This window comes from Miscanthus floridulus, chromosome 19, assembly GCF_019320115.1.
Source record: "Miscanthus floridulus cultivar M001 chromosome 19, ASM1932011v1, whole genome shotgun sequence".
NCBI lineage: Eukaryota > Viridiplantae > Streptophyta > Magnoliopsida > Poales > Poaceae > Miscanthus > Miscanthus floridulus.
This window is the reverse complement of record NC_089598.1, coordinates 94,903,144-94,915,331: the sequence shown is the minus strand read 5'-3', so window position 1 is coordinate 94,915,331 and position 12,188 is coordinate 94,903,144. Positions and strand designations below refer to the sequence as shown.

At 44.2% G+C, this 12,188-nt stretch overlaps 1 protein-coding gene across 2 annotated transcripts; it reads left to right on the top strand.

The window, feature by feature from the left end:
- Positions 1-4,324: 4,324 nt before the first annotated feature.
- LOC136527771 (protein REVEILLE 6-like) lies at positions 4,325-11,231 on the top strand. Of its 2 annotated transcripts, none has more exons than XM_066520611.1 (9): positions 4,325-4,829; positions 5,566-5,623; positions 5,762-5,885; positions 5,972-6,130; positions 6,212-6,316; positions 7,294-7,403; positions 8,267-8,326; positions 8,936-9,036; positions 9,123-11,231. In XM_066520611.1, the coding sequence occupies exons 1-9, from the start codon at positions 4,504-4,506 to the stop codon at positions 9,136-9,138; spliced, it is 1,059 nt and encodes a 352-aa protein (XP_066376708.1). In that variant the 5' UTR covers positions 4,325-4,503; the 3' UTR covers positions 9,139-11,231. The 2 variants fall into 2 exon arrangements, with proteins under 2 accessions (XP_066376708.1, XP_066376707.1); XM_066520610.1 differs by having other exon boundaries at positions 5,963-6,130.
- The last annotated feature ends 957 nt before the right edge of the window (positions 11,232-12,188 follow it).

Genomic DNA, 12,188 nt, shown 5'->3' with positions numbered 1-12,188 from the left:
ATAAGCCTGCCTCTGCTAAAGTGATGAGCTCGCTCAGTCTGTCAGTGTCATCCTCAGCCTCCTTCGCCTGCATGCCTATCTCTGCTAGAGCGATGAGCTCGCTCAGTCTGACAGTGTCGTCCTTAGCCTCCTACATTTGCATGCCCGCCTCTGCTAGAGCAATGAGCTCACTTAGTCTGCCAGTGTTGTCCTCATCCTCACCCCCCTTATCAGATAACACAATCGGTGATTGAACGGTGTGATTAGCTCGTGATCTATGCTCATCTAACTTCTTCTCCTCATACCTTGCACGAGCCACCTCTGCAGCATGTTCCTCGCTGCAATCAATCCCTTCATGTATAAAATGTAATCAGTTAGCAACGCGATTATATTACATTTAAAATCAGACAACGAAAAAAGGCTTTCAAGCACTCACTGGCACATAATATAGCAACATGCTCCTTCAAGACCTGCATCTGTACTCTTGTCTTCTCCCTTGCCTCATTTCTTGCCCTCTCCTTCTCTAACGTCATCCGCCTCTCAAATCTCCATTTGTTAAGCCCAACATCGATCAGATTGCAAAAACCGCGCTGTCTAGCAAACTCACGCATCTTTTCTTTATGATGTTTAACGAATAGGTTGATATAGTCAGGTCCATATCCCCTCTTCCGTGCAATTAGTTGCCTCTTCTTCAGTTCATCCAAGAACTTAGCTTGACCATCATAACATTCTCACCTGCATTTTCTAGTGCTCTGTTAAAAATAAATATTATATCATATATGTCTTAGCAAAAGAAATAAAATATGATTATATGTTTATCACAAAAATAACAAACCTCATCATACTCAATCATATGGCCGCAATAATGGCCTATTCCAAGCTCCAAAGGGACTAGGCCATAGTTGGATTTAACACCACATTCGCACATGACAGGAGGTGCTTTGTAGATTACCCTTTCTTTCTTCTTTTCCTTAACCCTCCGCGGTTCTTTCGGCCATTGGTTCTTAGGACCATACAACCATTCCTTGAAACAACACTTCGCCATTGAAAACACCTAAATAATGAGACATTAGTACATGAACACATATAGCTCAAGATTTGAACACATACACTTTGCACTTACTTCATGCTTGTTTGGACACACAAACTCTAATGTATTCTTAGGGTTTATCACAGCTCGATCTCCGCAATCGCACAGATGAGGTTCCTTGAGTTGTCTAACTACGGCTAGGTGCTTCTCCTTAGCCGTCATTGGCGGAGGGTTAGGGGGGTGGAACCCACCGCTTGAAGTGCTCACGTGGATGTCTTCCTCTAAACCAATCATCGAAAAGAAGGTACCTAGGATCAAACTTATCTGCACCATCGATCCACTAAAAGAAAAAGCACCTCTCATGATCCTACACAACGAGATTCTAACAAAATATTAGTAGCATACTTACACAAATAAAGAAAAAGGATAGTAGAAACAAATTCTTACATTAAAACGATTGTATGTGTAGAAGCAACGCGCCGCTGTGTCCGGATGTTTCGATTAAAAAACATAGGTCGGGAAACCACAGTCACAGCTAGGGATAGAGAGGTTAGGAGGGACGGAGGCATCTTTGCTAGACGCGTCGGGGTATAATTCTTGAGGACGACCCCGTTTTCGCCAAAACTCCTCCCGAAACATTTCTTGCATCTAACAAAACGGATGTAATTTAACAAACATAAATCAAAATATCACAAATAAATGTCAATGAGAACCATAACTACAATACAACCAATTTCATTCTAAGAAACGAAAGCAATTAACATTAAACCCTAAACCTAGGGTTTCCCATTTGATGCACAACAATGAACCCATAACATAACTACATGCGCCTAGGTTTGCTAGCTTTTTCCACGCTTTGGCATCATCCAACGATTGTATAATATATATATTGAGGGATACAATAAAACCCTAAGTGATGACGATTCTTAGGTTGAAAAATCCAACTAATATATACCGAATCGATGCAAAAAACTAGGAGGGGAGCGAGAATACCTTGCTCTCGAAGATCTATGGATCAAATCAAGGTTTTTAAGGTCCAATATGCCGATTCATGAGGTAGGGTGAAGTGGGGAGATAAAAAACCCAAGAGGAAGGAGAAAGAAGAGGAAGAACGCTCGGGCAGGAAGGTTGGGCCGAGGTTAAATGCGGGAAGCTCGGCGCCAGTCACTATAGCGCCGAGTTCGGCGCCGTAGATCTTGGCGCCGAGCTCGGCGCCAGAGTGACTGGCACCGAGCTCCCTGCCATGTCATCCACCGTGCCCAGGAGCTCGGCGCTAGCATCAATGGCACCGAGCTCTCCATTTTCTGAATTCTTTCCGCCAGGGGTCTATTTATGAGAAACTTTCAAAAAAGGGCTAAATTGTAAAAAAAATCGACAACAATGAACTTGTGGGGTGCGACCGACATGCACCATATGCAAACACAAGGTATTCTCAGTGCACGGTAGCATACGCCTCCTTCCGTCCCGTCCCGTCCTGTCCCCAGTCCCCACCCCCCGCACCCGCTCCCCCCAAAAGGTCAAAAACAATTTGGGGCGTGTTCGGCTAATATTAAAACCGACTGATAAGCCGACTGAAGCTGATTTGTTGTGAGAGAAAAATATTGTAGATTCTTGCTGATAAGCCGGTTGATAAGTTCAAGCGAACATGCCCCTAGGTTTTAGATAAGTCAAACTTTTATAAATTTATTAATCGAGTTTATAGAAAAGATATTAATATTTATATCGCTAATTTAGTTTACTGAGAGAACATATTCTATAATTGATTAATGATACTTATTCGGTATCATAAATGTTAGTATTTTCTATATAAAGTTAGTCAAACTTCATATTGTTTGACTCTTAGAGAGTAATAATTTTTTGGGGAGAAAGGAATATATAATACTCCATCCGTTTCAAATTATAAGTTGTTCTAATTTTTTTTTTGGAGAATCAAAGTATCTCAAGTTTGATCAAAATTATAGTGAGAGCTACAAACATTTTTTAAAGTACTATAAAAATATAATTAATGAAGAATATAATAATACTTATTTGGTATCATAAACGCTACTATTTTATTATGTAAATTTGATCAAACTTGAGATGTCAAGAAAGAAAGTTGACTTATAATTTGGTATGAAGGGAGTACGCGCCATTGTTGACGAGATATGGAAATTTAAGAGGAGAGAACAAATATATATACCATACAGAGCTATGTATTCAACATCTTAGAGTTTATTTGTATGTTATCATAACGAGGTTTACGATGAATTTGGACATAGCACTGATCTCCGTATTTGGCCCTCTAGCTCTTCCTCTTGCCCTCTTGCTTGAGCTCTACTCTCTCTATTGCCTCCTCCATCGACACACCCTTCTTGGTGCCCTCGCTAGAGCCCCATCCTCTCGTCACCTCCGCCACCGCCACACCCTCCCCCGCACCCCTCCCTTCGTGTGTCCTCTCAGTAGCCTTCATCATGAGCGATAGAGCACGCTGATGAAAAATGTTCTATATGGTTGCACGAAATGTGTGGCTGTCTCTACGATCAGCAAGGTCTCGAAATCCCAATGATCTGTAAGGGCATGTTTGGGAGGACTCCTTTCTAAGGGCTTCTATGGAGACTTCTCCCTCCGACTCATTTTTTTTAAAATGAAAAACGATCTCAAACAATTCTTCCGATTGAACCATTTAGAAAAACTCCTCTATAGGAGCCGGAGAGGAGCCAACCGAGACCTAAGTTGTACCACTGAAGTATTCCTGAACTTTAGAAAGATCCACCTACAAATGCACGGAAGAGTCTACAGTGTCGTACTCCCTGAAAGAATGAATTCATAGTAACTTTATGATAAATTAGCAACGAAGATAAAAAGACCATAATGCCCCTTATTAAACTGCTGAACCTAATATAGCTTTCTAGTTACCGAGAAACCTAATTAAGTAGTGTCGTTTGGAGTATCCAATAACAGCGCAGGAGAGAGAGGTTGGGTTGAATACGAGCGAGACTACGAGAGAGATTAATGTGGATCCGTGGATCGTTCACCTCCAGAAATTGATTCTTTTAGAAATAATTTTTTGTACTTAGAAATTCTTTCGAACACAGAGAAAGTAGTCAACCGGCACAAGCACAGCATCATCACCCAACGCGGCCGTCGGTGGTGAGTCCACGCCTCCACGGCAGCGGGCGTCGCGTGCGCCGGGAGCGTCAGCCACTCAGCACTCCGTCATCATCAGGGCCCGTGCCGCGTGCGCCGGGAGCGTCAGCCACTCACCACTCCGTCATCATCACGCGAGGTCGCGAGCGAGCGAGCTAAAACGAACCGCCCCGAAACATCCACCCACACATCACGCACGCAACGCAACGCAACGGCAGCGGCCCATTTCCAATTTCCCATCCCCGGCTCTCTCTTCAGCAGCTCAGCTCAGCCTCCAACCAACTCGAGCCCTCGACGACTCACTCGCCCGAGAGAAGCCAGAGAACACACAGGCAAAACCCTAGCCCGCTCCGGCGCGCCACCGGCTGATGGTTTCGATGAGCACCACACCGAAGCCGCTCGACTCCGCCGCCGTCAGCGCCGCCGCCGCCGGCGGAGGCGGAGGCGGGGACGAGAGTGGTGGAGGAGGAGGAGGAGGAGGCGGCGGCGGCGGGAAGAAGCAGGTGCGCGGGGCGGCTGCGGCGGCGGTGATGGCGCCGCCGCCGATGGCGGTCCCCGTCCCGGTCCCGGTCCCGGCCGCGGCGCCCGCGGCGGGGGAGGAGGTCCGGAAGGTCAGGAAGCCGTACACCATCACCAAGTCGCGGGAGAGCTGGACGGAGCCGGAGCACGATAAGTTCCTCGAGGCCCTGCAGCTGTGAGTGCCCCCGATCCCCTCTGCGCTCCCCCTGTCGTCGATTGGTGGCGTGTCGATGAGAGTGGTAGCGGTCACTTGTCCGTTGCGTAGTTGGATTTGTCGCCTGCCTCGGGCTCCTGCAAATGCTTAAATTCTGCTGCACGGCTCCTGCAAATGCTAAATTGGGCAAGTTTACGTGCTGCTTCTAAATGGAGGCGATCGGTTCTTTGTTAGTTTTGTCTATTGGTTCTAATTTGATGGAGAATGTTTCTGTTAACCTGTTAGATATCAGTGGTCATTGTTGGGGTCACCTATGTTCATCTTCTGGTGACTCTTAGCTTTTGATAGGTTTGTCGTGGCATATGTTGGTGCACTTTTTTCTTGTGAGTGGCAATGTTGTGTTTAGTTCAATGCACGGTGATTATTTTCTCCAATCTGGCAGAGAGGATGTCCTTTTAGACTGCACTTAGATATTTTAATGGGACATTTGGATGTTGCACGGTCCCATTTCATTGGAACCTTTTAAAGGGTGCCAGTGCACGTTTAAGGATCTCCTCCCCTTGCAAAGTTTTTCTTTGTCCTCTAGCCAGGCTGGGCAAGGTTAGATAAATGAACCAAACATATCAAATGTATTTTAGTATCTATAGCCTTTTCCTTTAATTGTTTATAGCTTGTAAATTGGAAGTGATGCTACTGTGAGAACTTGAATGATTTAATGACATTTCTCAGATTCATTTTTTTTGTTTCTTTGTTGTAGTTTTGATCGTGATTGGAAGAAAATCGAAGCATATGTTGGTTCGAAGACTGTTATACAGGTATCCATTGCCGCCCTAAGTCCCTAACGATAGCTCTCAAAGTGCCTGTGATCTTTAGCTACAGACATTCGGATATTACTTTGTAATCAATCTATGTTTTATAATGGCCTCAATCTATAAAAAATGTTCCTTTGACAGATAAGGAGCCATGCACAGAAGTACTTCTTGAAGGTTCAGAAGAATGGTATAGGCGAGCATCTGCCCCCACCCAGGCCAAAACGAAAGGCAGCTCATCCATATCCACAGAAGGCATCTAAACATGGTTTGTATTATTCAAGGACCTATAGCTATTTGACATGATTTTTTTCTAGTTAATGAGTGATGACTGGATTTATTTAGATCCTGCAGTTTCTCAAGCTATTTTATCACAACAACAACCTACCCAGAGGGAGCAAGGTTCTGTCATGCCTATGGATACTGCTACTGTGAGAAACGCAAATGCAAATGTGGCAGTGCCTTCCTGGGACAATACTCTTGCTCAACCTTTTAGTGCTGGTCATGTTCAAGGTCTGTGTAATCATCATGACCTGCATACAAAAATAGATACTTGTGGAGACAATTATAACTTTTCACATATTGGTGGTGCAGGTAATGTTGCAACAAATAACTGTTCAAGTAGCGTAGAGAGTCCATCTGGTACTTGGCCATCTTCTGAAGCAGTTGAGCAAGAAAATGTGGTTCCACCACTCTGTGGTGAGCACTTCCTTCTGCAGCATGCACTGTGCTACCTTGCAATTGTTCTGTGCATGGCCTAAGTGTTTGGTCTTGGAAAAATAGAAACATTTTTCAACTGCAGTTTCCATTCTCATGTCAGATTAAATTACATTATGTTGTACTTAGGTACCTAGGAGCTTAGAAGTACAAACATTTTGCCAACTGTGTTTTCCTTCATTGTGTCAGATTAAATTAGCTACTGTCCTAAAGAGTGAATAATACTTCTTGGTCAGTTGAAATTAAGTTCGTCAAATTATTAGGCTTTGATATCTTTGCATACAAACCATTTCTGTATTAAGGTCGTGCTATGCTACTAGATTTTGGTTTGTATTCTGACTCTTAGGCCATTATTATCGGATTTGGAGAAGAACCAATTTTTTGTGTGTGTAAGGAGTACCTGGGGGATCTGAGTTGCTATTTACCCGTTTGTATATATATTAAAGCTATTAAGAACATATAGCCGTTTCAAGCATAATCATGTCCAATTGCATCATCTCAAATATATTGGAGCGACTCAAGAGACATTTACAATTTAATAATCTCAAGCCCCTTGAGGGCTTGTCCTTTTAGCCATGCCAGCCAAACAACAACAACAACAACAACAACAACAAAGCCTTTAAGTCCCAAACAAGTTGGGGTAGGCTAGAGTTGAAACCCATCAGAAGCAATCAAGGTTCAGGCACGTGAATAGCTGTTTTCCAAGCACTCCTATCTAAGGCTAAGTCTTTGGGTATATTCCATTCTTTCAAGTCTCCAGCCAAACATAAAAAAAAAAAATTATTCTTACTCTCTGATATCTTCCACTGGGATCCTCTCCTTGATTCCAACATAAACCTATATGCTAGTTACACATCATCAGTTCATCATATCTGTAAAGTAGATCTCTTAGTGTGAATGCATTTTTTCCTTCACTGCAAATGCATCTTACTTTTGCTTCTTCATGGTCACACATGCAGCCATGCCAGATTTTGCCCGAGTATACAGCTTCCTAGGAAGCATATTTGATCTTGATACAAGTGGGCATTTGCAGAGGTTAAAAGCGATGGATCCAATTGATATTGAAACGGTACATCTTCTATATACATGCTCTACTTTTTAGTTCTTTTCATGCATTTCACAAGCATCTTGCCTTTCTTTATTTGTTATGTGTCCCATTTGAAAACTTTACAATTTCTGTGCATAACTATTGTTTCTATTTTCTAGCTTCTACTGCTATCTTGGCTAGTCCTGGCTCTTATTAGATATAGCTGGGGCCTCATACACTCGGAACATTCTTGGGTTTTAAATATAGTTTCTAAATATTCTGAATCTATCAGTGTTCACTAAAAATCATTAACTCCATAAATAATGTCAGAAAGGTATTCATTAAGTTTCACCAAAATTCTGCTTTGGTCTTACTATCCTTGAAATTAGAACTGCCAGGTCCTTTTAGCTCCAAAGGTCAGAAAAATATAGTTCTCAATGTCTTCATCCCTGTTTGTTTTTATGCACAAGAACATTCAAGTATTTCTCCCCGTGGTAAAATACACTTGGCTTTTGGGCACAACATGGTCTCCAATATGTATGGATCATGGATGTACCTATGATCACGTTTTTATTACTAGAATAGCTTATAAAATCAAATAAAAACATGAGATTATGGAAGTGCTTTTCACGCAAGATTATGTTTCATGTTTCCAACAAAATAAATTATTTGTAGCCAGTGCCAAAAAGTCCGACCACATTGTGACAAAAAAAAAATCAGTATTTGTGATCAAAGGAAGTATGTTATTTAACTCTGAATTCCTTGAAGTGCCATCTTCTGTTCTTTCCCATTCAAGATTGAGAATTTTTGGTGTCTTGATTGCCCTTAGGATTGTTAATATTTGGCTAATTTAATATGAGTTTTCATTTGGCATTGATCATTGGTCTGTTGATTGGCATACACAGGTACTACTACTTATGAGAAATCTTTCAACGAACCTTAGGAGTCCTGACTTTGAGCAACATGTAAGTTATTTGGTTTCTTCATTCCTCTGATCTGCTCTGATCTCTCTGGAAACTTTTGCAGCTTTTACTCATGTATAAGCATGCTATGAATGGCATTCCTGTGTTGTGTTATTACTACCATCAGGTTCGCCATGATTTTGCCCAGTACGGTTATGCTGACTAATTCAATGTTTAAAAGTGGGTCACAAAGCCCGCTCAGGCAAACTTGCTTGGTGACACTGTATGTCTGCCCAGTGCCTAGTGCTTTGTAAAACTTCAATGACAATAATGATCTCTTTCAAATTGTGTTCCAGTTATTGTGATTGGTATTTTAATACCCTGTAACTCCTTGAGATTCCATCATGTGCTTCATAACAATTATTGACATTACCTGGCCTTCTTAATTAGTGCAGTTAAGGATCGATTTTAACATTTTTGTAAAAAAATTGTTAACCTGTAAAATTTCCAATCACAAGTACTTCTCTGTATAAGAAATAACCTCAAAATGCATGATTATATTGATAATGGCTTTTTTATATTTTATATATGACACTTTGCAATAGTACTTGAATTGTTCTTCACTTTACTGTTCTTTTCCAAAATGCTGACTGATTTACTCTCTGATTGCAGCGGAGGTTGCTATCATCATATAGCTATGGTGGTGGGGACCATGTTAAATCTGAAGGCATGGAAAATCATGGATCTCCTCAGAGTGGCCATCTTCCATTCCTGTAAACCTTCTGCTACTCTCCCTGTTACATGTGTGGTTATGACCTGATGCACTGCCATCTTGACTAGCCCAATTTGCAATTGCCAGGGTAACAAGTGAATGAGAGCACACCGCCAATCTGCGAAGCTTGGTTGTTTCCACTAGACATTCTTGTGTGCTCTCAGCAATGGAGTTGTGGACGGCTGGTCTGGCAGTTTATGAATGCCAGAGACGTATCGTGGCAGTGACATCTGTATAGCTTCCAGTAATGGTCTGACCCTAGGCTAGTTTTGCTTTTCAAGTTCATGTAGATAGCCAGTTTTGTGTGCTCATGCAATTCTTTTCCTGGGTGGGGCCTAGATCGATATGTTTTTGTTAGTGTAAAATGCACCGGAGGTCCATTAACTTGGCCACGTGGAGCAGGCAAAGTTCATATGGCTGATGCGCGGCTCACTCAGCCGTGGACCTGGCCACGTCGGTGGTGCTGCGGGGCGCCGAGAGACTATTGGTGGGGAATCTGATGAGGGCTACCTTGAGCGCCAGGACGCGCCACTATGCGCACCCTCCGTGACTGGCTCGGCAGGCAGCAGTTCGAACTGCTTGTGATGGGCGAGCTCGTGGACCTCATCAAGAGCCCCATCGACCGGTACCGCGGTACGTCGGGGCGAGGGACGACTAGTGGCCATATGCGTCGTGCACCTAAAATGAGTCTCCAACATAATACCTATAGCTGTCTTTTGGATTTTGTTGTTGTAGAAGACCAAAAATAAGTATTGAATCATTTACTTTACCAAATGACAAATGAGTGTTGAATTTTGGGTCGCCGTCGTGGGAGACAGTCTTACGAAAGTAGGGCCAAGCTCGGCCACCTGATTGGGCCGCGTAGCCCGTTTTCTCTCAGCCGTCAGCCTACAGAAACGGGCACAGAAGCTAGCGTCTCTAGATCCTTCGTCTCGAGCGATTCGCAAGCGATTCTTCGGCTCTTAGCTGCCGTCACCGGCCGCCGCCTCCCTCTGTCCTTTGCTGCCACTGCGAGACCGCGACCTCTGCAAGTAGTCATCGAGGGCCGAGCGCTCCTCCGCCGGGGTTGCCGTGGGAGGGGGCCGCCGGGGCTGCCGTGGTCGAGCCCCCTGCCCATGCCAGGGTGGCCGGGGCTGCCATGGCGTGCGTGCTCGCGGCCTATGCTCCCTTGCTGTGCGCGGAATTGTGTGCTCCTGAGGAGCTGCGCCGCAGCGATCGGAGCCGTGGCCTATGGGGCAGTGAACGGCGAGGCGCTCAGAGACGAGTCGACAAAGCAGTCAAGGTCGCCGCCGCATGCCCAAGCAGCAACTCAAACGCAGGTGCGCGCGTATGGAGCCTAGCGCATCATTTGCCCACCCACGGAGAGCATCTACCGTAATGGCGATGGCCCATGGCGTTGAATTTGCGGCGAGCTGCTACGCCACCGTGCCGTCTGCCACGGTCGCACAGCCAGGGACCACGGACCAGCGTTGGTACGGGACGAGACGGCTGGGGGCACAAGCAGCGAGTGGCGCGTGGCCATGGCGGCGTGGAGAGGGCACGCGCCCGTGCAGTGTCTTAAGCGCAGCACGCGTTGGCGCGTCCCTTGCCTTGGGCAACGGCGAGGAGCCGCCCCAGCCACTGCGATGAGCCCGCGGCAAGCTGCTACGCCGCCGCCACCGTGGGGATGCTCACCTGCTGCTACCGAGTACCGGCAATCAACCGCAGTGATAGCAATTAACACAGATCCCAGTCGTTGCCTGCAACAACTTCGTTCTCCTCAAGGTTGTTCAAAAGCAATGTTGACGATCCTTACTGGCTCCGTATTCTTTCTCCTCTTTTCTAATTGCCACACTGCAGCCATGGTGTTTGATGAAATGTTCATGTCGGCAGCTTTGATGATTAGTAGGAGCACCATGATTAGATTTTTTTAATTTGCTATCACTGTGATGCAATGTTCTATTTAGTTCACTCATCACCAGAAATATGTGACAAGTAACTATGTAATGATGATTTACTTAAACCTCAGACAAACCAAGTAATTATGAAATTACCAATGATGATTTACTTAATCTTAAAGACAAATCTCTGATGGCAAAAGTAATATTCAGTGTTAGTGATCAATGTAGTATTTGCACTTGTCTAAAGTAGCTTGTTGTACATGAACGATGGCTAAAGCAAATTCAGAACTTGGGCTACAAGCATTTAATTTTCTTTGATATAATCACATCCCCTAAAGTGCTACAAAGATAACCTAATGAAACTCAAGGAAAACTACAACAGCTCAACTCAAAGTTGGCGCGGCAACGCCGCGCCCTAGCTTTCTAGTTAATGCACGAAAGCAGATCATGACGATAATGAACACATGCACGTCACCAGTACTGAGCAACCAAAGCAGGCTAAGTAAAAAAACAACATTGGTCGCTGACACCCAGTCGAACTATCGCTCACCCTCGAATCCTATTATCGTTCACTTTCGAACCCGATATCTGTTTTCTGAGACAGTCTGGTAATTTAGAGTTAAGTTTGCAAGAGAAGGTTCCCATCGACACAAGCATGGATCACACATTTGCCATCAAGGGCTCAAGACCTCAGACATCACCATAAGCCAAAACACATATATCTGGCCAAGACGGCCTCCAATAGTTTTGAGTGTCCAACAGATGCACACAGATAACACAAAGTGTTTGGTTTCCCTTGCTAAACTTGAGTAGCTAAACCATGGACTAAACTTTAGTTATCGGGTGTTTGGTTTGGGTGACTAAAAGAGGCCTTTTAGTCAAGGTGTTTGGCTCTAAAATGACTAAATGGGATTAAAAGGTAAGGTTTAGCCCCATTTAGTTCCATTTAGCTAGTTGGCTAAAGCCTCTTTTAGTCCCATTTAGTCCTAGTGTTTGGGTAAAAAGTGACTAAATGAGACTAACTTTAGCCAACTAAACTTTAGCAAGGGCAACCAAACACCCCCTAAATTTCATAGCACGCAATCAGAGAAATAGCTAAGGCAAACCAAGTCAACTTGTTGTTTCACCTCAGCACAAGTTTGCAGGACTCGACATCACAAATAGGGGCTGTTTCACCTCAGCACAAGTTTGCAGGACTCGACATCACAATAGGAATACACAGCCTGGAAACACATCCCTGACATCTAAACAGAGCACACCACCCGAACAAACT